The sequence below is a fragment of the Lutjanus erythropterus genome, chromosome 2 (assembly GCF_056507025.1).
Source record: "Lutjanus erythropterus isolate fLutEry1 chromosome 2, fLutEry1.hap2, whole genome shotgun sequence".
Classification (NCBI taxonomy): Eukaryota; Metazoa; Chordata; class Actinopteri; order Lutjaniformes; family Lutjanidae; genus Lutjanus; species Lutjanus erythropterus.
The window spans coordinates 37,089,030-37,115,477 of record NC_139318.1 but is presented as its reverse complement, the minus strand read 5'-3'; the positions used below and the strand labels follow the sequence as shown (position 1 = coordinate 37,115,477).

The 26,448-nt window shown below is 40.2% G+C and overlaps 1 protein-coding gene across 1 annotated transcript in view; it reads left to right on the top strand.

The window, feature by feature from the left end:
* phc2b (polyhomeotic homolog 2b (Drosophila)) overlaps nucleotides 1-26,448 on the top strand; it is a 43,254-nt gene that overhangs the window by 8,614 nt on the left and 8,192 nt on the right. Inside the window, exons 3-10 of the mRNA XM_084738861.1 lie at nucleotides 2,552-2,713; nucleotides 2,858-2,935; nucleotides 3,264-3,425; nucleotides 4,739-4,873; nucleotides 5,649-5,943; nucleotides 16,497-16,807; nucleotides 18,820-19,012; nucleotides 25,689-25,900. Coding sequence (XP_084594987.1) covers nucleotides 2,552-2,713; nucleotides 2,858-2,935; nucleotides 3,264-3,425; nucleotides 4,739-4,873; nucleotides 5,649-5,943; nucleotides 16,497-16,807; nucleotides 18,820-19,012; nucleotides 25,689-25,900 — 1,548 coding nt within the window. The remainder of the gene's footprint in view (nucleotides 1-2,551; nucleotides 2,714-2,857; nucleotides 2,936-3,263; nucleotides 3,426-4,738; nucleotides 4,874-5,648; nucleotides 5,944-16,496; nucleotides 16,808-18,819; nucleotides 19,013-25,688; nucleotides 25,901-26,448) is intronic.

The following is a 26,448-nucleotide window of genomic DNA, read 5'->3' as shown; positions in this document are numbered from 1 at the left end:
ATAAGAGGCATTTGTCTTCCTGATCGATAGACCGACGGAGGAAACTCAAATAAATGGTCGATTCGCAGGGTGTGTCCAAGTTGAAGGGAGGAATTCTCTCTGTGCTTTAGTGCTCTTGACCCTCTGACCTGGGGATAAGCCTCTACACAGGCTTAACCTCTGCCTGAATAAGGTCCACGCAACCTTTAGTGCTGATGCTTTGACAGCCGGCTTTTTGTTCCATTCAGCTTGTCTTTTCTTGAACTCGGCCCGCCGACAATTAAAAGGCAAACAGTATTGTCACCAGGAAGCTCTCTGAGGGTAAAGGACTGCTGGTCATTTACGGTCAGTCAGAGTTGAATGGATGTACGCAGCACATTGCTGCTAATTTTACCCTCATTCCAAGAGTTGTTTGTCCGGATGGGTCTGTGACTCTATGGACCGCAGGTCAACATCCTCTCTGGTTACTTGGCAACAAGGCTCAGGGTACTTTGAGAGGTGAAGGGTGAGGAGAGTTAATTTCAATGGCTTGGAGGTTTAGCGCTGCTATAATTATGCCAAAGGAGCGTTGAGACTTTTCTTGCAGACAGTGATTGAGGGGCTGGATTTATTTGTGTCTTTCTGCTTGCAGTGATCACAAGTTTAAGACATTTCTGATAGTTAATTGTTCAGTCTGTAAAATGTCAAAATTGTGAAAAATGGCCATCACAATTCCCCAGAGCCCAAAGTGATGTCTTCAGATAGAATCCAAAACCCAAAGACTCTTCATTTACTGTCATAAACAACAAAGAAAAGCAGCAATTTTTTTTACATTTTTGCTTGAAAAATTATTTAAAGGATTAATCATTTATCAAAATAGCTGTCAACTAATTTTCTTTTGATCAATTAATCGACTAATCTTTGCAACTCTTAACTACAGTTGTGTATTTCTTCCTCACAGAATTAAGACACATGGAATCTACATATTCCATGAACAAATACTAAATTTGTAGCAACACAGTGTAGTCATTTAAAGCCCATTTGATTCAGTTGTGAATAGGATTTAGTGGGTTTACTTTTTTTACTTTTACTTCTAGATTTAATAATAAATAATAAAATAAATTAACACCTCAATTTCTATTAAAAATTGAATCTGCATTGATTAGTCAACTGAATAATTAGTCAACTAATCAAATGAATAATAAATATCATATAATATATCATATCATATAAATATAAAATTGTGTTTTCTGCCAAATAAACAATAGGGAACACAGCATTCATATACTGGATAAGCTAACTGTAATGAGCATGACTTTTTTCCCCCTTAAATTCTACTGACTCTTCTTTTTTTTTTTTTTATTGAGCTCCTCAATCAGTGCCCCGCCTCTGTAATTGGTATTTTCAGTAACGCTGTGTGAGCCTTTAGAGAAACAGTACTTGGCTTCAGAAATTGTTTTGCCTTCAACCTGGAGAAGTTGGGGCTTGTTAGAAGTAGCATTAGCTGCTAATGTTAGCATTACTCGTCATGTGTAGACTGCTCCTCATTGTAACTTTACTGTGAGCTCCCGTTTTGTCTCCTTATACAGCACCAGTCAAAGTTCAGACACATCTAATATTTTCCTTCACTGTAGATTAATACTGGAGACATCAACACAATGAAATATTGAATTATGTAGTGAGGAAAAAAGTGAAAACAAGGTAAAATATGTTTTATACTTAAGATTCTTAAAGTAAAGGTTCATGCACACTGTCTCATGCACTTGCAATGAAAGATTTAATCAACTTAATGATTATTAATCAATATTGAATGTTTGATTGCTTTCATAGAACACAGTGGGCAACAGTCTTTTTGCTTTTTATTGTCTACCCATGGTCCTCTGCTCTGTCGACACAAGTGTGCGAAAGGTTTTTTTGCTCTTTGATATTTTAGATTCTCCAGTAGCTGCTTTTTGCTTTGATGACAGCTTTGCACACTGTTGGCAAAATCTGAACCATTTCTTATGAAAATAAAGAAAAGACACTGAATGAGAAGTTCCTCCAAATTATTGACTGGTACTATACGAGTAGTGAGGTTCAAAAACAGCAATCAACATTTTTCACCAAAGCCCATTTTGGACATATTTATTAAAAAATGCAACGATTAATCGCTTATCAAAATAGTTGATGATAATTAATTTAGTTGATGATTAAGAATCGATTAATTGTTGTAGCGCTCTTCTACAGTAGCCCAGAATGGACAAACCAAGCACTGGCTGTAGGGAGGACCTTTTCTGGTTTTTGCAAGTTTTGCAGCCACTGTAGGTTCTTCTACACGCCTGGATGGGGACGGTTAGACGAGTGGTATTCAAATGGTTGCAATCTGCAACCTCACCACAAGAGGCAGCCAAATCCCACACACTGGTTCTTTAATGTGTCAAAAGTCAAAGAACTCAATACGTAAAGTGTCTCCTTTCAGAGTGTTCATGTTATTATGTACTATTGTACAACTGGGTAGATTAGTAGTATACTAGATCATATATGTTATATATTTGTACACACACCAGTATATACGGATACTCACCCAGCTCTCTCTCTGTGTTTGTACGTGCAGGTGTTCCAGCAAGCGTTACACAGACAGCCTAACACAGCAGCACAGTACCTGCAGCAGATGTACGCCGCTCAGCAGCAGCATCTGATGCTGCAGACTGCAGCCCTCCAGCAGCAGCACAGCCTCAGCACAGCTCAGCTCCAGAGCCTGGCTGCCGTACAGCAGGTCAGCAAACGGTCATCACATGAAAGAATCATCCTCACAGTGTAGAGATGATGCTGCTGTTATTGTTGACCTCCTGCAGGACATGTTTCAGGAAATATTAAATTTCTCTCTCTCTCTCTCCCTCTCTCTCTCGCCTCGAGACAGGCCAGCATCGCAGCTGGCCGGCAAAGCTCTTCACAGAACGGCACTTCATCCCAGCAAACAGGATCTACTCAGGCTACGGTAAGTGCAATTTTGAGTGTTTGGCCTGTCTCCTCGGAGCCTCTAAAGTTTGAGTTATCTTTGTCCATTAGATTATCATGGAACTAAGTTGATTTTAACACCAAGATGCTTTGGGGAAACTGGGCGCCAGACTGGCAGCAGTTGGCTGTGCTACTTCTCTTTAGCGTTTGAAGAGATGAAAATACCTTTTGGTAAAATCAATAGTAAGAATTTTAACAAATCTTCTATTTTTGATGCGTTGTTCAAAGGAAATTTGTGTACTGACATAGATATAGGTGGCGTAAAGGAAGTGTATAACCTAATTATCATGTTCATCTTCTCCCTGTAGATCAACCTGACCACCTCCCCAGCGGCAGCTCAGCTGATCAGCCGGGCCCAGAACATTAGTTCCACCCCCACCAGTATATCCCAGCAGGCTGTTCTGCTGGGCAGCCCATCGAGCCCCGCTCTCACAGCCAGTCAGGCACAGATGTACCTGCGTGCACAGATGGTGAGACTGCAAACACAAGGAGCACAGCCACTGGCACATTTACACGAGTATGCATATATGCATAAATGCTGCTTGAGTAAATAAGCACGCTCTAAATGTGTGTTTTAGGATTTGGTGCTTGTATTATGCATGTATGCTCACCCAATAGCAAATGTTATGCTTTATTCTCCTCCTGCCACCAGAGGAGGTGGTCAGAATAATCTTTCCAGCCTCAGACGGTTTGTTATTAACACAGAAGGGAATGTCATAAATGCTCAGGAAACATTTTTTAGAGGTCACAGGTATTCTTTCAGCTGTAGCTTAAAGTCAAGTTGTTTAAAAACGGAGTTGCTGGAGGACAAGACTCTTTATTGGGCTATTTTGGTGCAGCTGGTTGTGGGTAACTTGTCGGTTTCAATTTGCCATCAGTTGTGCAGCTGGCACACAGACTGTTCCTGCCACCTCATTATGAGCGAGTACAAAGCAATGTCAGATTTGTGTGAGGCTTCTGGCAGACAGCAAAACACATTTGTCAGTTTAGATTGCCATGGCTTTTATTTCTGGTGTAGTCCTCTCTCTGGGGTTAATTTAGTGCATATGATTCATAATAAGCCCAGCACATACATCATTTCCTTTTACTTGCTTGTTTTTCCAAACATATGCCAGTTAGAGGTTCAGAACAGAACTATTTTATCATTATGTTTTGTTTTGATAGGTCAATTTGATGTTGAACCATCCAATATGATCGATGCAGAGTGAAAGCATCAATATATATCATCATCTGTAAGATTCCCATGGCATGTCTGTGTCCTAAATGCTTAAAAAAACTCATAAAATTGATTTAGCTTACGAGGTATGTGCATCGGTCAACCTCTGACACAGACAGCAGAGGACAAAAGCACCCAAAGTGCAGTTGTGACTCTCAGCACAGTTTTTATTATATGACTATTTTGTGCAAACATTTATTGGGTAGTTTGACAAATATTTACTCGCCAAATAGAAAAGCCACCCTTGGTTCTTGGCACGTGTTAATTTCGGACCCTGTCCCTTCATCATCTCATCAGGCTTTGTAGAGTTCTTTGATTATTTAGAAAGAGTATTGGCTGATAACGATCGGTGGGTGATTGATTGGAGCATCCTTAAATTAAGTCGTTGCACATTCTGTCCAAAACGCATGAACTGATTCATTTAGCTCAAAATAATTAACACGGTCCTTTGTGTATGGTTATGGATTTTGTTTTTCTGTACTTTGTTGTTCTTTAATTGCTTCTATTATAAATTAGAGATGAATCCAATCCAATTGTTTGACTTATTGTGTGCTGTGTGTTTTCCAGGCCCAGCAGAGTAACCTGGTGCAGGTGGCCAGGAGTCTGGGCCGGGCTGTTCCTCTGTCCCCACAGCTCATCTTCACTCCAACCGCCACAGTGACGGCTGTCCAGTCAGAGAGCTCCACGCAGGCTTCCTCACAGGTAGGTTAGATGGAGGATATTTTCACTAAATGAGAAATATAATTACAAACATTTATTAAATATTAACGTGACCCCTCTGATTGATATTACAAGTTCAATATCAGAAGTGAGCATAACTTGGAGCCTCAGAGAAAGTTATGGCAGTGACTGTAACCTTTTTTTAACACATTTCACAGGATTTCCAAACAATTTGCACTTACTTTACTGCTGTAAAGCAGCAACAGTGTCTTGACAGGTCAGGACAGCTGCAGCTGATTCAGAACACTGCTGCTAGGCAAAAAAAAGTGGATCACATCACTGCATGTCTGAGGTCTGCACACTGGCTTCCTGGCTGCCAAAGAATTGGTTTCAAATCCTGCTGTTGGTTTCTAAAGCACTGAATGGTCTACTTTCTGTCTCCTAAGTCAAATCTAAACACGGAGAGGCAGCTATCAGTTTGTATGTGCCACATATCTGGAACAAACTCTCAGAAAACTGCAAAACTGCTCTTTTAATTGTATTAAATATGTCTTTATATTGATTTATGGTTATTTTACAGTTTGTCTTGATGCCTTTTATGTAGAGCACTTTGAATTACCTTGTTGTTGAAATGCACCATACAAATAAACTTGCCTCGCCTGTGAAATTAACAGAATAATCTTAATATGCTTCATGGGTTTGCTAAATAAAAGCACTGAGTAAGACCAAAAGTACATCTTCAGTCATTTTGTAAACGTAGTTCTGACCCACTTTGCGAGTCTGTGTCAATAATCTCCCATCATTCTGTCTGTCTCAGAATCAGGTCCAGAATCTGGCCATCCGTGGCCAGCAGGTGGCGACCACGTCCTCCTCTCAGACTCAGACCCTGCAGGCTCTCAGTCTGAAGCAGAGCCCTGTGCCCATCCAGCCCGCCTCACTCATCAAGAATCCCAGCCAAGGAGCGCAGGCGTCCACAGGAGGGAAGTCCAGCTCCTCGGACAGCTCGTCTGAAGGAGGGAAGAAGGGGGACAGCGCAGCGGTCACAGAAGTCAGAGCTATAAACATGAGTCGCAATGTCACAGCAGTCAGTGCTCAGCCCCTGATCGCGCCAGGTAAGCGGAGTCTGCGACCACACAGTCTGAAAACTTCAAATAATGTTAAAGTTACACGTCTGTTACACTTGACAGTTTTCCTGGCAGTACTTACATCAGGGAACAAAAGAAGGACCCAGACTCCCCCCCAAAAAATAAACTCTCTCACAAAGGCATTTAGTGTTTGGTTCATGCAGTGAAAATAAAAAATAGTTTTACATCCACTTGATGGATTAGCAAGACATTTCCTTTTTCTCAAAATTTGAATGAATTGATAATCAATTAATCAACAGTAAAATTTAATCAATGTAATATCAAATAAATATCTGAAATATAACAAATTATTTTAAGCCCTAAGCAGGCCTTTAAGGTCGTTATATGTTTCATAGGCTATGCAGTGCTGTCAGAGAAAAATGCAGTATGTTACTATGGAAATTAAGCCCTGACTGAGAGGGAATAAAATGGTATAAATGGTTCAATACTTTGGTTTGTGACCAGATACTTGCAAAATTAATTATACTCTCATAAGCCTCAGTGATATATTTTTTTATTTTAGCATGCTAACTGAGATAGGGAACTTGGTAAACATTACTCCAGCTAAACATCAGCATGTTAGCATTGTCATTGTAAGTAGGGCTGACCCAAATGCTTTGAAGCTTCTGCCGTTGCCATGGTATTCGACGTCCAAATCAGTATTTGAATGCTGCAGTTTTTTGAAGAGAGAAAGGAGACATTTCCTCGGTTCTACTGAAAAAGAGGCAAGACCGCTAAAGAGCAAGAAATGGAGCTCCTCTTTAGCGCTTAATTAGTCTCAAAACCCACATACATAAAAACCAGGCAGGTGTACACGATCCAAGTGCATAGAATCTGTAAGGGGAAAAGCATCCTCGCGGGGGATAATTTCTGCTCTGCATGGAAAAATGTGGTCCCGCAAGCACGTTTGCTGTGACAAGCATGAGCTTGATCCTCCCTCTGCGCTCATAACTGCTCCTCGCTTGCTTGTCAAATTGACTTTTGAGACTTGGAGGCGGAAGTGGGAGTGACAGTGGCTGTAACTCCTCCTATCTTTGTCTCTCATCAGACTCATAATCACAATAATAGCAAAGTGTATCTCTAAATGGTGACTGTAAGGTTGAGGGAAGAGTGATATATTGGAGTCCACACTGGTTACAGTAAATGGCGTGTATGTTAAATGTAAACAGTCCACTTTTTTTTAGAGGCTTCTGGTTATTTCTGTGAAGACACTGACATTCAATACGCCACCGGAAGTTTGTTTTCATTTTTGTGGGCCGATAAATTAAACTTTCAAATTGCCTGCCAGCTGCTGCGTGCTTCTTTTTTGAAACAGATGTCAAGTTAAAACCTTAAAATAGACTTTGTGGCCTCAGGCAGCTGTCATATATACAGTAGAAATGTGCTCTCGTGTTTATAGTAAGATTAGATTTGAAAAGAGTTTCTACACTTGGCACTTTTAATAGCTTTCTCTGGGCTGCGAGTGTGACATGTCAGGGCCTGCATCACTAACCCATTCACTCACTGAAGGGGTGAAACGAGCCGCATTAAAGACAGTGTTGGTCTGTGTCTGGGACAGACGAGCTGCTTTGTGTATGAGAAGCTGTGAAAGACTCACTGCCACGCAAGAGTCTTTATAAACCACTTACTGTGTAATTGAAAGTCAGCAGCTGTTTTTTTTTTTCTTTTTAGCATGAATGGTTGTGAATCTGCCAGCAATACAAGCTGATTAAATCAAATTAAGTCCAGTTTGTTAGCAGGATAAGCCCCTTCAGATGCATTATCTCATTCTCAAGAAGGTCCTGATAAGACATCACATTGAACAAAATAGTTAATTTCAGCAAGCGCCTAAAAATATGTGTATGTATATGTGCTAGGAGTGATAATTGTGTGTTAATGTGTGTACATGACTACTGTATAAACCTTATGTACACTGCAGTACACTGTGTTTATGCATGGTGTTGTTTTTATCTGCATATTCAGATGGTGTGTGTATGTTTTGGTGCTTGTGTGTGTGTGTTTGTGTGTGTGTGTTGGACAGGGAGGGGGGGAGTAGGGATTATCTGAGCGTGTCAGTGCACAACTGTGTCTTGCTTTGTTGCAGTAATGGATTCACATAAAATGAAAGGGAGGATGGAAGCTGAAAATCTGGCTGCATGCTGCCTGAAAAAAAATTAACATGGGTTGCCATAGCAGCAGGCCATGAGGGACAGGTGTGCACATGAGATGCTGGGGAGTTAATACACTGTGCATCAGGAGAAGGAGAGGCTGCATGGCTGCCTGATGGGGGTTCAGATTAGGTTAAGAGCTCGGATTCGACTTCACTGTGACTGGGTCATTATGCACTTTGGTCTCCAACATAAAAGGAAACTTTTTTTTCTTTTTTTCTGACACGCCGCTGTCTCCTGTAAACACAAAATTTCACCAACTACTTTCAAGTACTTTCAATAATTGATGTTTAGGGCCTTGTTATGGGGACAAACCAGTAATTTAGCTTCAGGAAACCACAGATTGGCTTGTGGTGAATGTTCGGTCGTACATCAAGTTCACACCCTGTCCATAACCTTGACTTTAATGAGTAGACTGTAGATGTAATTAGGCTGTCTGCTTAATCAGTGTGTTTAGTGTTGTTAAAATGTAGAAAATTACACACAATTGTTTCATTTCAAACAGAGCTATTAGTGAGTCTACTTACTACTGTCATTCAGTTACAGGGCTTTACTACTGCACTATATTACTTTTGCTTTTCAGCTAAAAAGGGATTTTTTTGAAGTGGGGTTGTATAAGGTACTTATCTATAGCCAGTGTATTTACCCACAGAAGATGACAGTTGACACACCCCCAGTCTGGAGAGGCAGCAGGAGTACTGGTGTAGGAAGCTAGGCTGCTGTGGACAGTGAGCAGCAAAATTTATTCTAACTTAAGCAACTTAACGTTGCCTTCAGACAGCCCTTTTCCAACAGGAAGCTGCTGTTATAAAAGCCAATATTGTTCTCTCCAAAGCCACCAGACTCCTGCAGTAAAATCAGTTATTTTACTTTGCAGACTACTGCCCCCTTGATTGGTTCATCTTCTTGCATGATTTGTGTTTTAAGGGGTCAGTTTGGATTCACCAATATCACACAATAGCACAAATAAACTGACCGATCAAGGCAGCAGTAGACTACCAACTTATATTCTGCAAGATGAAATTGCTGTTTTTGCCAAAGGAGTCTGCTTGTTTTGGAGAGAGAGATATATTTGGCAGTTTCTCACTGGAAAAGAATGTCTGAAGGCAAAGTAAAGCAGTGAAAATATCTTAAATAGAGCGTATACTCTTGCTGCTTCTCCAAACTGGGGTCATGCTGACCACCATCTGTTGTATCCATCCTTTGTCATTTATGATAGTAAATGAGGAGTCTTTGGGTTTTAGACTGGTTTTGGACAAAAGAGGCTATTTGAAAACGTCTCTTTGGGCTCTCTGAAATTGCAATGAGCATTTTTCACATTTTCTTACACTTTATAGACTAAATGAATAATCAGTTAATTGTGAAAATAATCAGCAGATTGATCCATAGTTAAAATAAACATTATTTGCACACCTATTAGTATTATTATTAGTATTAAACTTGGCTCAATAGAAACCAGTCTGGCCTGATCTGAGAGAACAACAAAAATGGAGGAGGAGTGATTAATTGTGTTTGCTATTTTTGGTCATCAGTTTTCATCTCGCTTTCTAAAGGATGGCAGATCATTTTAGAGCAACATCTCTGTTACCATGAACATTGCAGACACTTTCACTGGAAACAAATGTTAGGCCGTCTGGCTTGTTGCAGAAAGCGTTTGTCATCACCTTCTCTTGGCAGGAAACAGCCGGCACCTTACTATAAAAACCACAGCAGGGAATCCCCAGAAGCACCATGCTCACAGATTAAAAGAGAAGATCTGCGCACAAATGTCTGTGTTCTTGGCATATTCATGTAGCTGCTAACACCAGAATCAGCTGCCAGTTTCCCCTGAATATGAAAAATTCTTGGAAGTACCCACTTTTTAGAATGAAAACCCAGACTTCAACTTCATGCAAAACTTCATGACTACAAATAATTTGCATAGTCGTCTATTAAAACTGGCTTTCAGTAATTCGCTTAATCTCATTTTGTTGATCTGACAACTCTGAAAATAATGAGGTGTGTGATTTGTTTTTTTTTTCCTGAGAGCCTGCCACTGTTTGTTCACTTGAACATGTAGCATAATCAGGAGATGGATTAATTTACAAATTTCAAAGAAGTTGGTGGATTATGTAAAGAATAAAAATAAAAGCAAAGTGCAATGACTTGCAAATCCTTTTCAACCTAGATTCAATTGAATACAGTATGAAGGCAATATATTTAATTTTCAAATTGATAAACTTTATTGTTTTTTTGCAAATATGCACTCATTCTGAATTTGATGCTGAAAACAAGACCATGTTTACCACTGTGCTCCTTGTTCTTTTAACAACATTCAGTTTGCATTTGGGAACTGAGGACACCAATCGCTGAAGTTTTGAAAGTGAAATTCTTTCTCATTCTTGCTTGATATATGACTTCAGGTGCTGAACAGTCCGGGGTCTCTGTTGCCGCGTTTTGTGCTTCATAATGCACCACACATTTTCATTGGGAGACAGGTCTGGACTGCAGACAGGCCGGTCTACTACCTGAGCTCTTTTACTACGAAGCCACAGCAGACTTTTTCACTTTGCGCCATCATGCGTCATCATGCGTCATCATGCGTCATCATGCGTCATCATGCGTCATCATGTGTTCATCTCGTGGGCTGGAGATTCTGGATGTTGTTGATATGTGATTTTCACTTTGCATGACAGAGTCTTATCTTGCATTTGTAGATTCAGCGACAAACCGTGTTTTCTGACAACAGGTTTCTAAAGTGTTCCCGAGCTTGTGTAGTATCATTTATACAATCGTGTGGGTTTTTAATGCAGTGCCAACTGAGGAGTCAGAGGTCACAGGCATTTAGTGTTGGTTCTTGGTTCTGCTGTTTACATGCAGAGATTTCTCTGGATTCTCTGAATCTTTTAATGACATTATGGATTGTAGTGAAATCCCCACATTCCTTGCAGTTATTTTTTGAGAAACGTTGTTCTTGCCCATGAAGTTGTCTAGAAAGTGGTGAACCTCACACCATCCTTGCTTGTGAACGACTGAGGCTTTCAAGTACGCCCCTTAAATACCCAATCATGATACTATCACCTGTTATCAATCAATGTGTTTACCTGTGGAGTGTTCCACGCACTTGTCTTGTGGCCCATCATCTTTTTTGAAACGTGTTGCAGGCATCAAATTCAGAATATGTGTATATTTACAAAACGTTTATCAATTTGAGCATTAAATATATTGTCTTTGTACTGCATTCCATTGAACACACATCAAAAAGTATTTGCAAATTATTGCATTCTGTTTTTATTTAAGTATTACGCAACATCCCCATTTTGGACTTGGGGCTGTAGCTTGTGTTCCCTTATTGCCTACTTGATAAAGTATCTACAAACTTGATTTTTTTTTTTTAAGTGAGGAAAGATGGCGTAAGGCCTGTTGTTTCTCTGTTGTTTTAAGTAGGAATGTGTTTCATGCAAGTTAGCCAAAGCAGCAGCCAGTGAGAATGTGGAAACTCAGGGATTTTCCAGCGCCTGGTGCTACAAACTCATCAGGAACGTATACTGTCCTGAACCTCGGGACACTGAGTAACAACACTCAGCTAGAGTCAGAGGTCTGCGCACATTCATAACTGAGGGGGAGTCGAGGCCACTGCCACATACTGAAGATTGTACGATTGCATTTGTATATATGAACGTGTGTGGGCGTGGGGGTCTGACTCACTCAATCCTTAATCCCAGGACCTTGAGGGGGAAAAGCATTTAAACGAATTCCCCTGTCTTCCTCTTCTTCCAAGACTTTTCTCTGTTCCTCATTAGGAGCTTGAGAAAGTTGTCAGGATTCTTGGGGAGGGCTGGTTGTATCCGGTGTGCACTGATTCAGAAATCCCCCTCCTTCACTCACACAGAGGCTGGGAGTTTTTTCTACGTTTATGATTCAGTGAGATTATGATTAAAAGTGCTACTGTTCAATTGCAAAATGATTCTTGGTGCATTTTGACTCTTATGTGGCAGTTTTTCTTATTTTATGACCACATTTACAGCAGCATAATCGTTAATGCACCATGAAAAACATCAGGTTACTTCAATTAACCATTTATTATTTGTTGAGTGCTGCCGTGAGGGTGTGTTGTATTTTGGTTCTAATGTGGGTGACATTGAGCAAAAAGCCAAGTGACACAGTTGCAAAGGATCTGCCCTAATGTTTTTTTTTTGTTTTAATATGCTCTTTTGTGCTCCAGTAGTGTCACAGTCAGATGGTTGATATTGCCCCATTGATCGGCTGCCAAACATCAATAAAGCAGTCAGGTCATGAGAAGGAAAGATACACAAAACAGTTGCAGCACTACAGAATAATGAGAAACTCCTTTGGTAAAACCCTGATCATCAACAATAATGGCCCTTATCCCTCAAGTATTTTGGTTTCAGCTTCTGCCTGAGTTTATATGCATATACACATACATATATACGTGATGAGTCTGTATATTATATATTAAGACAACTGAAACTAATGGTGAGCTTTGAGCCGTCAGCTCCCAACACCCAGCTCAAGTCAAGCGGTGCTGCGTGAGATGGGTTTGTTGCTGCTCGACTGTTAATAACTGTCATTAAAAGCATTACATTATTTAATTCCCTAAAAAGTAGCAATGAATTATTTCTTTTACCTGTGCTGTGACGAATAGCCTGCTGTATGTCCTTTTTTTTAATGATCTCATCCACGGGACCTTTAGGACTTCTCTGTGTTTGCTTAAAAGTTGTGCATTACAGTTTATTCTTGACCTTTGAAATTAGGCTAAAAATTAGCAAAATAAATCCCAAATTCAGTTTTTCAGTCTCTTCAAAAGGTAGCAAGGCTCTAGGGAGGTCAAAATTGATCAGTTAGTCAGTTCACCAACAACTATTGGATGGATTGCTTTGATTTTTTTTTTATTTTTTTTTTTTACGAACATTCATTTTGCCTAAAGGATGATCCCTCTGGCATGATTTTTGTTCTAGCATCAACATGAAGTTATCATTTGTTGTTTTTAGTGGAACAACTGTTGGATTGCCGTGAAATTTGGTATACATATTCAGAATGAACTGTAGTAATTTTCCCATACTTTGGTTTATAAATAAATGCCCACAAAACTATTTAATGAATCTGTCAACAGCAGCATGCGTGTTAACGTCATCTAAAGGGCTAGAGTTTATCATCACTTTGTAACACTGTCAGCTGCTCAGCTGCTTTCATCAATTTGTAGACTTTTGTCTCTCATTGGCTAATGTGGTCCTGCTTTAGGAGTTACATCTGTAGTCATTCAGATTTTAACTCCTAAATTTCAGACATTTTTGAGAATTAGTGGGCAGCCTTAATGTGTCCACAAGCAGTTCTGGGAGGTTTAAGACTGGATGTGTAAACCCCTCACATTACCAGAGTCTTAGCACAGTTTTAGTAGGTGTCCATTATCAGGAATGTATGCACACCCTGCAGCCAATTAGAAGCAAGTATTCACCCATGGTATAAATAATGTTATTTGTTTTCTTCATCTTTAACATCGTGGTTGCTGCTTTTTGGCCGTGCATAGTCTTTGATTTTGAAGATGTTTGATAAAGAACTACTTTAGAATTCAGATTAAGGAGTTTTGTGCATTGATGCTGAATTTTTCAAGAAAAAAATCATGGTTCATCGAATAATTTATTATTTTTTGCCACCCCTAGGCGTAGCTACTGAACTGATGAATGTTATTATCTCTTGAAGTGTCTGTTTAGATTGCTTTTCAAGCGTGAAGCATCTTACAGGCTAACATCTTTGATTATCATGCTGCTGGCCGTATTCACCCACCTCTCCTGCTCTGAACATTGTTAATATTAAATGCAGTCCTTCCCTGTAACGCCATACCTAACCAAATTTTCTGTTGGTGGTGGGTTCCACCGAGTCTCAGCATGTGAAAAAGAAAACACTCTTCAGCAGATCCTGTAGCATTAAAAGAACTAATGACATGCAAACTCTGCTGGATAGAAACATCTATATATTCCACAGCAGGGCACAGACTGCGGTTAGTGCCTCACAGGGAAAGTTTGAAACCAGATGGAGCCTATCCCACACAAAACATCATGAAAAGAACAGGAGGGGGAGGAGGAAGGTGGGGGCGAGGGGGATTTGAGACAAATGCTGATGTACTTGGCAGTTTTCCATGCTTGGAGTTATTGGAGGGGGTTTATTAACATGACCAAACACACCTCCATGTTCACACGGCTCATATAGCAGAAGCTGCTGCATGCGTCTGCCGTGCAGGAGTAACTAATTTCTTGTTTGTGCTTCAGTAATAAGAATGAGTAAGTTATTGTTTCCTGGTAGAGTTGTTAAAGATGAAGGAGGCAGCAGCAGGGGGGGGCCTGCACCGGCTGACTCAACATTAACTCTATAACGAGTGTCATGGACAGTTGGCTCTGCGTGTTCGTTCCTGAGGCATTTCTAATATTAGACTAGCCTCAGGCGACTTCCGCTGCACACTCTCCCACTCACACATGATCTCACAGTACAAGATTGATGCGCTGTGTCCTGGGCTGCAGGGCAAGTTATGAGCTCAGGATGTCTTTTTACCCACAACAGCGCTGACAGGTGGTGACAGGCCATTTTGAAACGATTTGTGAGTAATGGTGAGACCAGAAACTGCAACAGCGGGCCTCTCTGCGCACCTTTCAGCAAGCTCTTAATATTACATCCTGTCAACAAAGGGCACGCAGGTGAAGGGAACGCTGTAAAACAAGCTGTTTCGTCAAGACGTCTACATTTTTCAGTGCTCCTGGTACACACCTGAGTCTGGACACCGTGAAGTAAATACTGCTCACAGTTTGTAACAACTGGGACTTGTGAAGATATTTCTGAACTTCCTTATGAAAAAACAATAATAATAAAAATTTGCTTGGTGTTCAGTGAGTCATAACCAAAAAGCCACCATGTTGAACCGCCATGTTTATACAGTAGCCCAGAATGGACAAACCAAACACTGGCTCTAGAGAGGCTTTTCATGTCTTTCACACCCGCTGCAGGTTCTGCTACATGCCTGGAAGCGGAGGGTGAAGCGAGGTGCAGTCTGCCAGCTCACAGCTAAATGCCATTAAATCCTACACACTGGTCCATTAAACATCTTCAAGGATTAATCAAAAACCAGATGGTTTATCTGCAGCGATAATGGTAATTGTTGAAGTTAGCCCAAAATTGCTTTCAGATAAGTTTTTTTTAATTTTTTTATAGCCAGCATGGACAGGCAGAATGATTACGACTAATGACACTAATATACAGCTGAAACACGGGGGAGCTTTGGGGAGTTTGGCTGCCCTGAAAGAAACATGAGCTCCAAAGAAAGCCTAATTTGAGAAAGTAAGGGGGAGCTCTAAAATGTTGTATTTTTCATTGCCACTGTTTTTGTCCCTGCATAATTTCTATTTCCCTTTATATTTCCGTTACTGAAATGAATAACTGATGAGACACAACGTACATACAATGTCTCTTTCATCCTCAACTTTGCAGAAGCCAGAATACTTTAATATCCTAGTTTATATGCCCGTGTGTGCCGGACGGATTGTATCCATGTGCAGTTGCTCATGCTCATCCATCCCCACAAAAAAGAACTGGGTTTTAAATTTCAGATTTTGACTTTTTTTCCCCCAACCATCTCTATTTGTCAACATGCATGTGTTTTGCTCATACCAATTTCCATTAATTTGTGTGTAAACACAATGCTTTCTATTCTTGCTGGCCATTCATGTGTCAGGGCACACTTAACTCATATCATGCACTGTATGTTGTCTTTCGAGTGAACTTCTTTTAACTAACAACCGCTCCACTGTGCATCACAATACAGAGGGTACAATTCAGTATATTGCAATATACTGTGATACTGTAAGCAAGGTAATATATTCCTATTTGTTTAATCTAATTTTAGAAAAACTGTCATAGTATAAAGAAAATGCCACCAAATGCATAAAATCTGGTTTACTATCTTGATACTCAGATGTATGTATATTTACTTACATTCCTACCGTGCATTGGCATTTTTATTGCTTCCTGGCGGAAAGTGATTTAAAAAAAACATTGATATTTTTGTTTTTCTCTTGTCTCAAGCTAAATATTCTCTGTATGAACTGAAATGTCTTGATAGTATATTTTTGCATGTAGGTGGGCGCATTCATGCATGGACATGCATGTGAACAGTACCGTCCCACCCCCATGAAAAATAGGGCACCCCTGAAAGCCACAGTGAAATTCAACCACAGATGTGCATATTGCCACTTGAGACTTGAAAACTAGGCTACACGAGAAACTACAGTCTTCTCTAGTAGTCAGTAGCAGGTGAATTAAGGACACAACAGTAGTGTCTGTAGGTGGTGAACACAGCAGTTACTTCATAAATTTTAAAAATAAATGTTGTTGTTGTTCTCGTTCCAGCGTACACTCAGATTCAGCCCCACTCCCTGGTTCAGCAGCACAAGCAGCAGCAGCAGCAGCAGTTTGTGGTCCATCAGAGTCAAGGTTCCCAGAGGACCGCGGGCCAGCTGCTGCAGACGGCATCCATTCAACCGTCACAGCACCCTGTTCCCGTGCTGCCCAAACCTGCTCCACACCAACCCTCCACGCCCAGCCAGCAGGCCACCATCTTCCACTCCACCATCAGCCCCAACGCCCTCCACTCCTCCCTCAACCATGCCAAAGCTCAGCCCGTCCAGCTCACTGCCATCAACCTACAAATACAGCCAACGGTGAGTACAGCCACAGAAACAAATGAGCATTTTAGTTTTTTTAATAAAATCAAACTCAGTCAGCATCAGTTATGAATTTAAATCCTTTGGCAAGACTGGAAAAGTAAATGTTGGTGTAAAAGAAGGTAAGGGACTTGACCTTTTTTCTTTATAAAGTTAATGTCTATGTTTACATTCAGTTTAAATTATTTATATATTTTTTATTTGTCTTTTATTTAGCCAGGAAGGTCCCACTGAGATACTAGATCTCTTCTTCCAGGGAGTCCTGAATAAACTGGCAGCACATGCAGTTTTACATAAAAGAAATGCCATGTCTAAGAATACATACAATATGTAAAAATAACAGCACAAGGGAAATAGGTAAAGAAGCATAAAGGCAACATCAGCAATATCCATATCACATTCCAGTTCAGTCAAGGAAAACAGCAACATTTTTTCTTCAGTGCATTTTGTAAAAGACCTTTAAAGGTATTCGAAGACGGGAGTGCTTCTAAGGTGATGGCATCTCATTCCATGCCCAGAATGCATAAAAAGAAAAAGCAGTTTTACCGAGCCCTGACTGCACCCTGGGGACATATGAAAGAATCCAGCCAGTAGATCTACTGCTATAGTCGTTGGCACGGTAGGATAGAAGTTTGGAAATTTAAGTAGGTGGTTTAGACAAACTGGACCATGTTTGGTCAGGTGCTGTTATTAGCACAAGAAAATGTATTTAGTGCACACATTCATGGTTCCCAGATGATGAATGATGATCCTCTTATCTTCTAATGCTTTCATGAGGTTGACATGAGGTTGTGGTTTTGAGTGACATGTCTTTACACACATCCCCTCACCGCCTCAGGATAAATTGTAATCTCTGATTTTTTTTTTTCCTTGAGGGCCACCATCAGGTCAACGTTTCAGTTTGATTTATGACCAAATACCTGCAAAGTGAATGACATTACCATCAGTCTCAGCTGTACGTCAGGTCTATTGCCAATTAGCAAATGTTAGCATGCATTAATTTGCTGTTCTGTTCTGTACACACAACATCTATTGCGCGTGTGTCGATCCTGGGAGGGAATCCCTCTTCTGTGGCTCCTTCTGAGGATTCTTTCTTTGTTAAAAGTTTTATAGAGAGTTTTTCCTTAGTTTTTCTACATGTCTACATGTGGTGCTGCACATTGTGCAGATTGTAAAGCCCCCTGAATGAAATTATAATTTGTGATATTGGGTTATATAAATACATTTTGATTTGATTTGATGCTAACACACTAACAGTTGACTACGTACTTAAATGGTTTCTTTTTGCCTGTTTTCATAACCGGGAATCTGCACATGGAGATTTATTTTGAAAGCTGATCACATTCTCTATGCCGTTCCGGTGTCAGACTTCCTGCCTGGCTAAATCTACTCCTTGCAGCTTGACGCATCTTCTGTCAAAAATAGATTTGGCGCGTGCTCTCCGGATCAGAGTGTAGAGCCACCTCTGGGACACGCCTCTGGTGAAATCACAAGCATTGTCTAGAATGGTCGCGATCAGCTCTGGTGGCTGCGTCACAGCCGGAAATGTGACGTAGCCGTGCCCAGTGGAATCAAGCGGTCACAATAACATATTAGCCATTATGTGTTTTTTTTTCCAAAATTGCACAATGGCTATTATTTCATGTTTTTGTACTCCATTTGTTTGTAATGGGACACGACTTTCTGTCCTACTTAATATCCTGACTTTGTGTTGTTCACATTTTTTTTGTGGTAACCAGCAAAACAAAAACTACTGTTCCAACAACACCCACTAAATCCATTTCTACTCCAAGACATAATGTTAAAAAAACACAGGAATCTTCAGAGTTTGGGATTCTTGGTGTAATATTTTCCGTCTGGTGTGATATTTTCCAGCCTAATGGTTTTCAGTATTTGAGTCACTGACATTAAAAGTATTAACAGTCCCTGATCTCTTTTCAACACCGTCTCAAATGTGACTTTCTCACGTTTTCTGTCCTCTATCCTTTTGTTCCCAATGCACGTCATAGGCCTCTCGACTGGTTCAGGACTGTAAAGATAAGCCAACGTCACTGGTGGTCAGAGAGACGTGTCCAACCCCCACCACACAACAACAACAGCCCCAACAGCCACAGCAGCAACCTGCACCTTCGCCATCACAACCCGCCAAGCCTGTAGAGCAGCCGAAGGTCGACCCCGCCACACCAGCTGTTCAGCCACAAGGTAATGATTCAGCATCATTTACTATGTCGCTAAATGACTCTCTGTGGAGTGTTCAAACATTCACTAAACAAACTTTTTAACCAAATAGCCACTGGTACCAGTTTAAAAAGAGAGTTACAACTTCTCCCATCTCTGTTCTCCTTGAGTTTGCCAACTCTCACAATCTTCAGCGGAGGAAAATAAAAATTGATGCTGATGATTACTTGTAATTCAGAACATGTTGTGTCTGCAGCACATTTAGTTTCAGTTTGTTTTGTCTCATATTGCTTTGTTGTCGTCTCTGTGCTGTTGCCAAAAAGCTCACCCGATACCCACAATTGACTCACTGCTGAGTTGTGCACAAACATTTAAACCCACAATAAAAAACCCCGGAAGAGCAGTGAAAACACACTGTAAGCAAATGGAGTACTTATCATATAAAAAGTATTACAACCAGATTCGCGATGAAAATGTATATGATTCTGTATCAATAAGGACAATTAGGAATCAGTGTATTGAAAAACAGTGCTGAGTTTATTACTTTCCACAAAATGTGGTCTAATTGATTTTTATTTTTTTTTTAAGTATGAACAGCTGACCCTTCTTAAGTCCTGCTCTTTTCCGCTCTGTGTGGATTTTTAAGATGGTTGAAAGACATTGCTGTGGCATCTGTAAAAGAGCAGCATAGCAGCATAGTCACATCTTAAGTTAGCTCAGTGGTTCCAAAACTTTCTTAAGCACTCTTCCCAAGCAGAAATTATTATCAATCACTAGCAATAACTGGGGATGCAGCTGATTGAAAAAGTGTCTAAGTGTCTAAGTTGAATTTTCCCCAGAGGGAACCCCTCCAGTTTGGGAGCCACTGAGTTTGCTAGTTTTAGCAAAGTGCTACATAACTAACAAGCTAATCTCCATCATTCAGTAGCTAGCAAGTTACATCTGATAGCTAATGTAAGCAAATGTAGATAATCTACATCAAGCATTAGCTAGCTACTTAGCTAGCATTTTGCTAGCATTATTTGGCAAGTTAGCCAGCATTTTGCTTACATTAGCTAGCTGGTTAGTTAGCATTTTGCTAACTTTAGCTAACTAAAGATGTGACCCTATATCTCATTTTTACAGGAACAGGAGAAAGTTGACTAACGTGCCTCTTTTTCTCAGTTGTTATTGGAGCACAGAGCTAAAAGGGGCGGGCCTTAAGGAAGGGTCCATTAATTATATGATTTTTTTTAATGCTATGAACAATTGACAAGATAAAGTCTGTAAATGGGTTGAGATTAATCAAAATTAAACTGGACAAGTTTCAGTACCCGATGATTATAGATGCAGTCAGAAAGCTGCTCGCACTCCTGCTGCTGTCCTGCGTGATGATGGAGACACTGGGAATCTGTTGGGTCACATGTAGTTTTAAATGAGAAAATCTGAAACTTTGTTTTAATGGCACAGCGCCTAGTTCAAAAAACAGCAGGATGAACAGGTTGTGTGGCTAGTTAATTTTAGAAGGGGCATTACAGCCACACTCCAGGGCCTCCTGGTATAAATCCTGCCTTGCGTTTCAGCAGACACCGTTAAAGTGTTACATTGTACAGATGTACATGCTGATAAACTGGGAAGCCAGTACAGGAGTTAAAACTACAATAACATTATCTAAAGTAGTTTATAAAGAATGAGTGGGGAAATACTTCATCATTTTCTTCACTGACACTGACAGAAACGCTCATGATGGTTAATGTGCCTGTGTGGATGGGACGTATGACTGTTCAATTACAGACCAGCTTTTGTCCATTAGACAATGTCTGAGGCATTCTTGTGTAATGGACTATTATGACTCCAGCTTGCAAGATTCGAAGTTGCTAAACTTTGGACAAACCACTTTGAAACGTGGGAAGACTCTGGAAGTACTTTTAAAAATATAATCCAGTTAAAAAGCTTTTAGCTTCATGTATCAAGAAAATCCCAGAAATGTTGCCTCCTCAGTAAAAATGTACTTTGAAATTGCTGCATGTTCTGCTTATTGTGCACCTTTTGTCAGCTAGGTGATTTGGATAAAAGGGATCAAACAGATTCTGATAAGTGATTTGAGTTGAGTGCATGATCCAGTGGCAGCTAAACTCTTCTTGCTGAGCACATTATTTAGGGTGTATTTTGGCACGAATGAGTTTCTATGGTGATATTTCTCCTAAATGGTTGGAAATAGTGCTAATGCTGTGTTTCTTGTAAAATGAAACATTCTGCTGACCACAAATTGCTGTTTATGGGCAGCGAGTTGGGTGTGATGTGCCGTGGAGGTGCACTGCTCACCACCAGAGCAGGAAACTATTTCTGTAATCCACTCTGATGATGCAGATTTGATGATGAAGGTTTTAGATTTGTTTTTACTTCAGGAAAATGCAACATGTAAGAGAAGAGCCTCCAGAGAAAAACTGTGGCTTACTGAAGTGTACAAGGTTACAGCTACAAAGATTAACTGCACTGAATTTCTTCAGCTCTGCTCCCTGCTAACAGACATTCAGACAGACTGTCACTTCTCTTTGAAATATTTAAATGTTAGTGTATAGAGACAGTAGCAGACATTAAAAGCACACTGATGAACACAACACAGAATGCAGCTCATCAGTACATTGAAGACTCTTGAGGTCATGCTCTTATTTTAGGGGGGGGGGTGATCATCCAGTGTGGGGACTGGATTAAACTTACTTTATCTGCTCTAACATATGCTGCAAATGTTAGCATGTCTGGCTAACTTAGACTAGTTTAACGCAACAAACGCAGCTGCTTTTGTTTACTTCTCTGTGGAATTAAAAAACCTCATGTTTTAACAATCACTCCCTACTTTGATGTTGAATCTGCCAGCGTTATCACTACCAGCAGCATATGTGTGATGTGAGAATGGAAAGCTTGACAGTTAAAGCAACACTAAGAAAGGAGGGCAGGGCTCAGTGAAGGGTCAGTTGACCTTGTTTGCAGTCTTGAGGTGTCCTGTCAAAGGTTCTCTTTTTATAAAGGTGATGTGCAGGGTAAATGCTTTTTGGGTACCAGTACCAACTAAAAGAGTGCACTCAGAAGACTGCAGATCTCCACAAGGTGACAGATGATGAAGCACCTACTGCAGTGTCACCACAACTGGCAGGCTGAAACTGGAGATTTGGGCTTATTAACCCCTGATACAGACCTGCTGACAATTGGAGGAGAAATCTGATCTGGGACCTGTGCAGACGTTTGGCCCAGATTATCTGTTAATGTGAGGGATTTACAGATCCAGCCTTAAACCTCCCAATCTACTTGCCGACTTAGCACAGCCACCCAGATAATTCCCAACATGTTTGATTTAAAATCTGGATGATTGTGTCAGTAATTTCAGAGCAAGGCTGCAACTGCGAATGAAAATGACAAGGATAGACGGAGCTGTAAGCATCTGATGGCGTTGTCAAACAGTGGTAACGTTCTAGCTCTTGAGGCTAACTTTTTATCTGTTGACAGAAATTAAAACTGACAATTAAAATCTCACCTCCAGTGTGATTTAAAAGTACCTTAAATGACAGAAACCACCTTTGGCAAAAATTAAGTTGATGTGTACTTGGTTTTTTCATTTGGCACATGTTCCACCTATTAACATTGGGGAGGCAGGATGTATGACCTGCATCCAGCCACCAGGGGGCAGTTGAGATGTTTTGGCTTCATGTTTGGGGAGCTGTCATGCTGTCCATTTCTCAAATCTGTCACTGGTCTGAATGGTGCCTTAACACTATCAGGATGTGTTGCAGACGGTGTGGAGAAGGCTCCATATTTGGAACATTAACATTAAGTGTGCATTGAAATGCATTTGAAATCTGAATGAAATCAGAATCTTTTGCGGCCCACCCAAACCTTTAATCACAGCTGTGGGCAACACACGATCCTAAATATTACATGATGCTTTCAAACAAATAAAATTGAACCTTAAAAGGTTTTATTTACTAATTTTCCATGACCTCTCAAGGCCCACCTGCACCACCAGTTTGCTGCATCCCACACTTTGGGAATCACAGATCGAAAGCATAAGTAAATTAAATAAAATATTAATAAAATGAAAGGAAAAATCCACATAATTGAGACATTAATTAATAATATAAACATTTAAAGAGTTCTTAGGTGTCTGGTCAAAGTTTTCTCAGAGGGTTCACAGATGGGGGGTGGGGGGGCTTGGACTTGGGTCCTGAAATATCTTTCTACGGCCCTGCTGAGAACATACGCTCACGTTTTATTTGTCTAATGGACTGTAGGTTTACAAATAGGTCATAGTGCTCGTCAGTATTAGACTAAATCTGGAGACAGTGAGCTCAGAGTCAGGGCTGAAGCATGTAGTCCTGCAGCAGCAGCAGTGTGATCAGACTGTGGGAGGAAACAGGAGGCGGAGACCCTGTTTTCTTTTCTCTCTCGGCTCTGAACTGAAGCGGCGCTGCAGATTTAACTCGGTCTCGGCGTGAGACGCGCAGCGGCTGGTCGGTGGTGCGTGTTTGTGTTTGTGTCGGATCATCACAACAACAACAACAAAACCGCACATGTTTCCTCTCTGAACTCTGCGGTAAGAAAAGTTTTCAGCATGTTAACACGATGACTGAGCATCTGTGTGTTTTTCTTACTTTCGCTTTGTGTTCAGTGAAGAGACGAGACGTCGCTGGGACTGAAACATGATGGATTTACTGTTTGTTATTGATCGACTGTGGGCTAGTAGGTCACTTCTAATGTTCTGATATTATTAGACCATCAACTGAAAACTTATTTAAATCAGCAGCAGGCAGGTGGATATGACTGGATACTGTTTTACATGCAGATAGATGACTCTAATGTCACAATTATGTATTGGTTTTGAATAATATTACCTCATACGCACGCATAGCTCCGTATCTGAGTCATAAGTATTATAATGTGTGATTATATAAAAGCGAACCGCTTCTTAGTTTCATAATTAATTATTTAAGACTGCAGCTAACCATTATTTTAATGTCAGTGTTGATTAATCTGTTGATCGTTTTAGCAATTAGGTGTTTGGTCCATAAAATATGAGGAAAATGGTGAAAAATGCCAGTCACTGTTTCCCAAAGCCCATGATGACGTCCTCAAATGTCTTGATTGGTCCACAACTCAAAGATGCTGAGTTTAGTGTTATAGAGAAGTGAAGGAGGAAATATTCACATGCTAACAAGAGGGACTTTGGAGAAGTGACTCAAAATGTTTCATGGATTATTGAAATAGTTGCTGATTAATTTAATAGTTACCAATTAATTGACTAATCATTGCATCTATAAAATGATTCAGGTCGAGCTTCAGCTATGTATGTTAATGCTCAGATGTTAAGTTTGATAATATAGATAAGCTCTATGTAATGTGACTAATAAAAGTAGGTATACAGTGTTTTCTCTTCTCCACACTGCTAATCTAAGAAAGATTGTCATTAATTTCACTGTCAGTTATTCTGCTGATTGGTTTCTCAATTAATAAAATGTCACAATCCTGAAAAATGTCAATTATAGATTCTTATATCCCAAGTTGATGTCTTTAGTGTGTAAACCTTTAGTGTAAAACCCAGAAATATTCAGTTTACTATCATATATGACGAGGAAATGTTGCAAATATTCACAGTTTAGAAGCTGAAATCAGACTGTTTTTTGTGGCATGTTTGGTTAAAGATTGTTATCATTAATTTTGGGTAGCTGATTATTTTTTGATTAATTGATCACCTCTAATTCAAATAAAGAAAGTGGTTATACTGAGTTTACCTTTCTTCATATTGCTGATGTAAGTAAGCTTCATTTAGGACTAAATTAATTAATTTCACTGTCAGTTAATCTACTGATTGATTTCTCAGTTGATTGTTTGTTCTGTGAAATGATAGAAATGATAAAATGTCTCAACCACACAAAATATTCACTTTACTGTCACATATTGTAAGAAAAAAGCAGTTAATATTCACATTTGAGAAGCTGAAATCAGAATTTGAATTTGAATAAAGATTGAGTTACACCATTGACCTAGGGCTGCTGATTATTTTCTTAATTAAATGATCAACTAATTCAAATAAGTGGGTGTACTTCACATTGCTGGTGTAAGTTTCATTTAGGACTGTGACTAATTAATTTTTCAGTGTCAGTTCATCTGCAGATTGGTTGGTCAGTCAATTGTTGGATCATTAAAGGGTCAGAGAATACTCAAATCCTAATGTGATGTCTTTAAAAAGCCTAAAACCAAAAATATTCAGATAAGTATCACATGTGGTAAGGAAAACTGGCAAATACTCACATTTTAGAAGCTGGAATCAGACAATTTGGGGAATTTTTGATCAAAAAATGACTAATTGATCGATTGTTTTACCTATAAAATGTCAAGAAATGTTGAAAAATGTCCAGTGCAATTATCCAGAGCCCAAATTGACATTTCCAGAATGCTTTTTTTTGTCTAACCCACAGTCAAAAATCTAAAAATATCCACTTCACTATCACACGACAGGGAAAAGCATCAAATCCTCACCTTCAAGAAGCTGCAACGAGAAAATATTTGGTATTTTTGCTTCCAAAATGACAGAAATGATTAATCACCCACTTTTTTTTTTCCATCTCTAATATCATTCACATTCAATCCCCGAGTGACCACCGCTCACAGAGAACACGCTCTCCTCTCGTATATTAACAGGATGGTGTTGTATTTATTTCTCTGTCAGGAGGGGGCTCAACCAAGAGGCCGAGCGCTGCACCTGGGACCCCGCCTCCAGCCATGACCTCAGGAAATGAGAGCGAGGCGCCAACCGTGACGGGCAGCACGCCGCAGAACGGAGAGAACAAACCGCCCCAGGCCATCGTCAAGCCCCAGGTCCTCACACATGTCATCGAAGGCTTTGTCATCCAGGAGGGAGCCGAGCCGTTCCCCGTGTGTGTAAGTGCGCCCCAGTCTCGGCTAAGACATGATAAACAACCCAGAGCCTCCACACACACACACACACACTCTCTCCAGTGTACTCGCCTGCAGGGAGCTGTCAGCAGGCGAACACACGCCCGCTGTTACTACGAGTAGTGACAGCTCACAGCTTCTGTTTGATTCAGTCATTAATTATAGGGAGGTCAGAGTCTGTATCTGAGAGAGTTCAGATGGATGAAGGTGCGTGTCGGTGTGTGTGAGAGAGAAACGAGCTGCAGCATCTCGAGACATAAAAATCCTTCCTTTAATCTGTCATGTTAACATTTGTATCATCCCATTTTTATTAATCACTAAATCATTTTGTTAAGGTGCAACATGAAGACGTGCATGTTGTATTTTTTTATGCTTGGGGCTCACTGCCTCCTACTGGACATTTGGTGTAAATACTCAGTATATTTACATGCATAAAGGGCTGAACAAACATAAGGAGTTCATACTGTCACCCAGCATGAAAGAATGCAGCATCTACATAAAAAAAAAAAAACATTTATATGGCACTTTCAGCT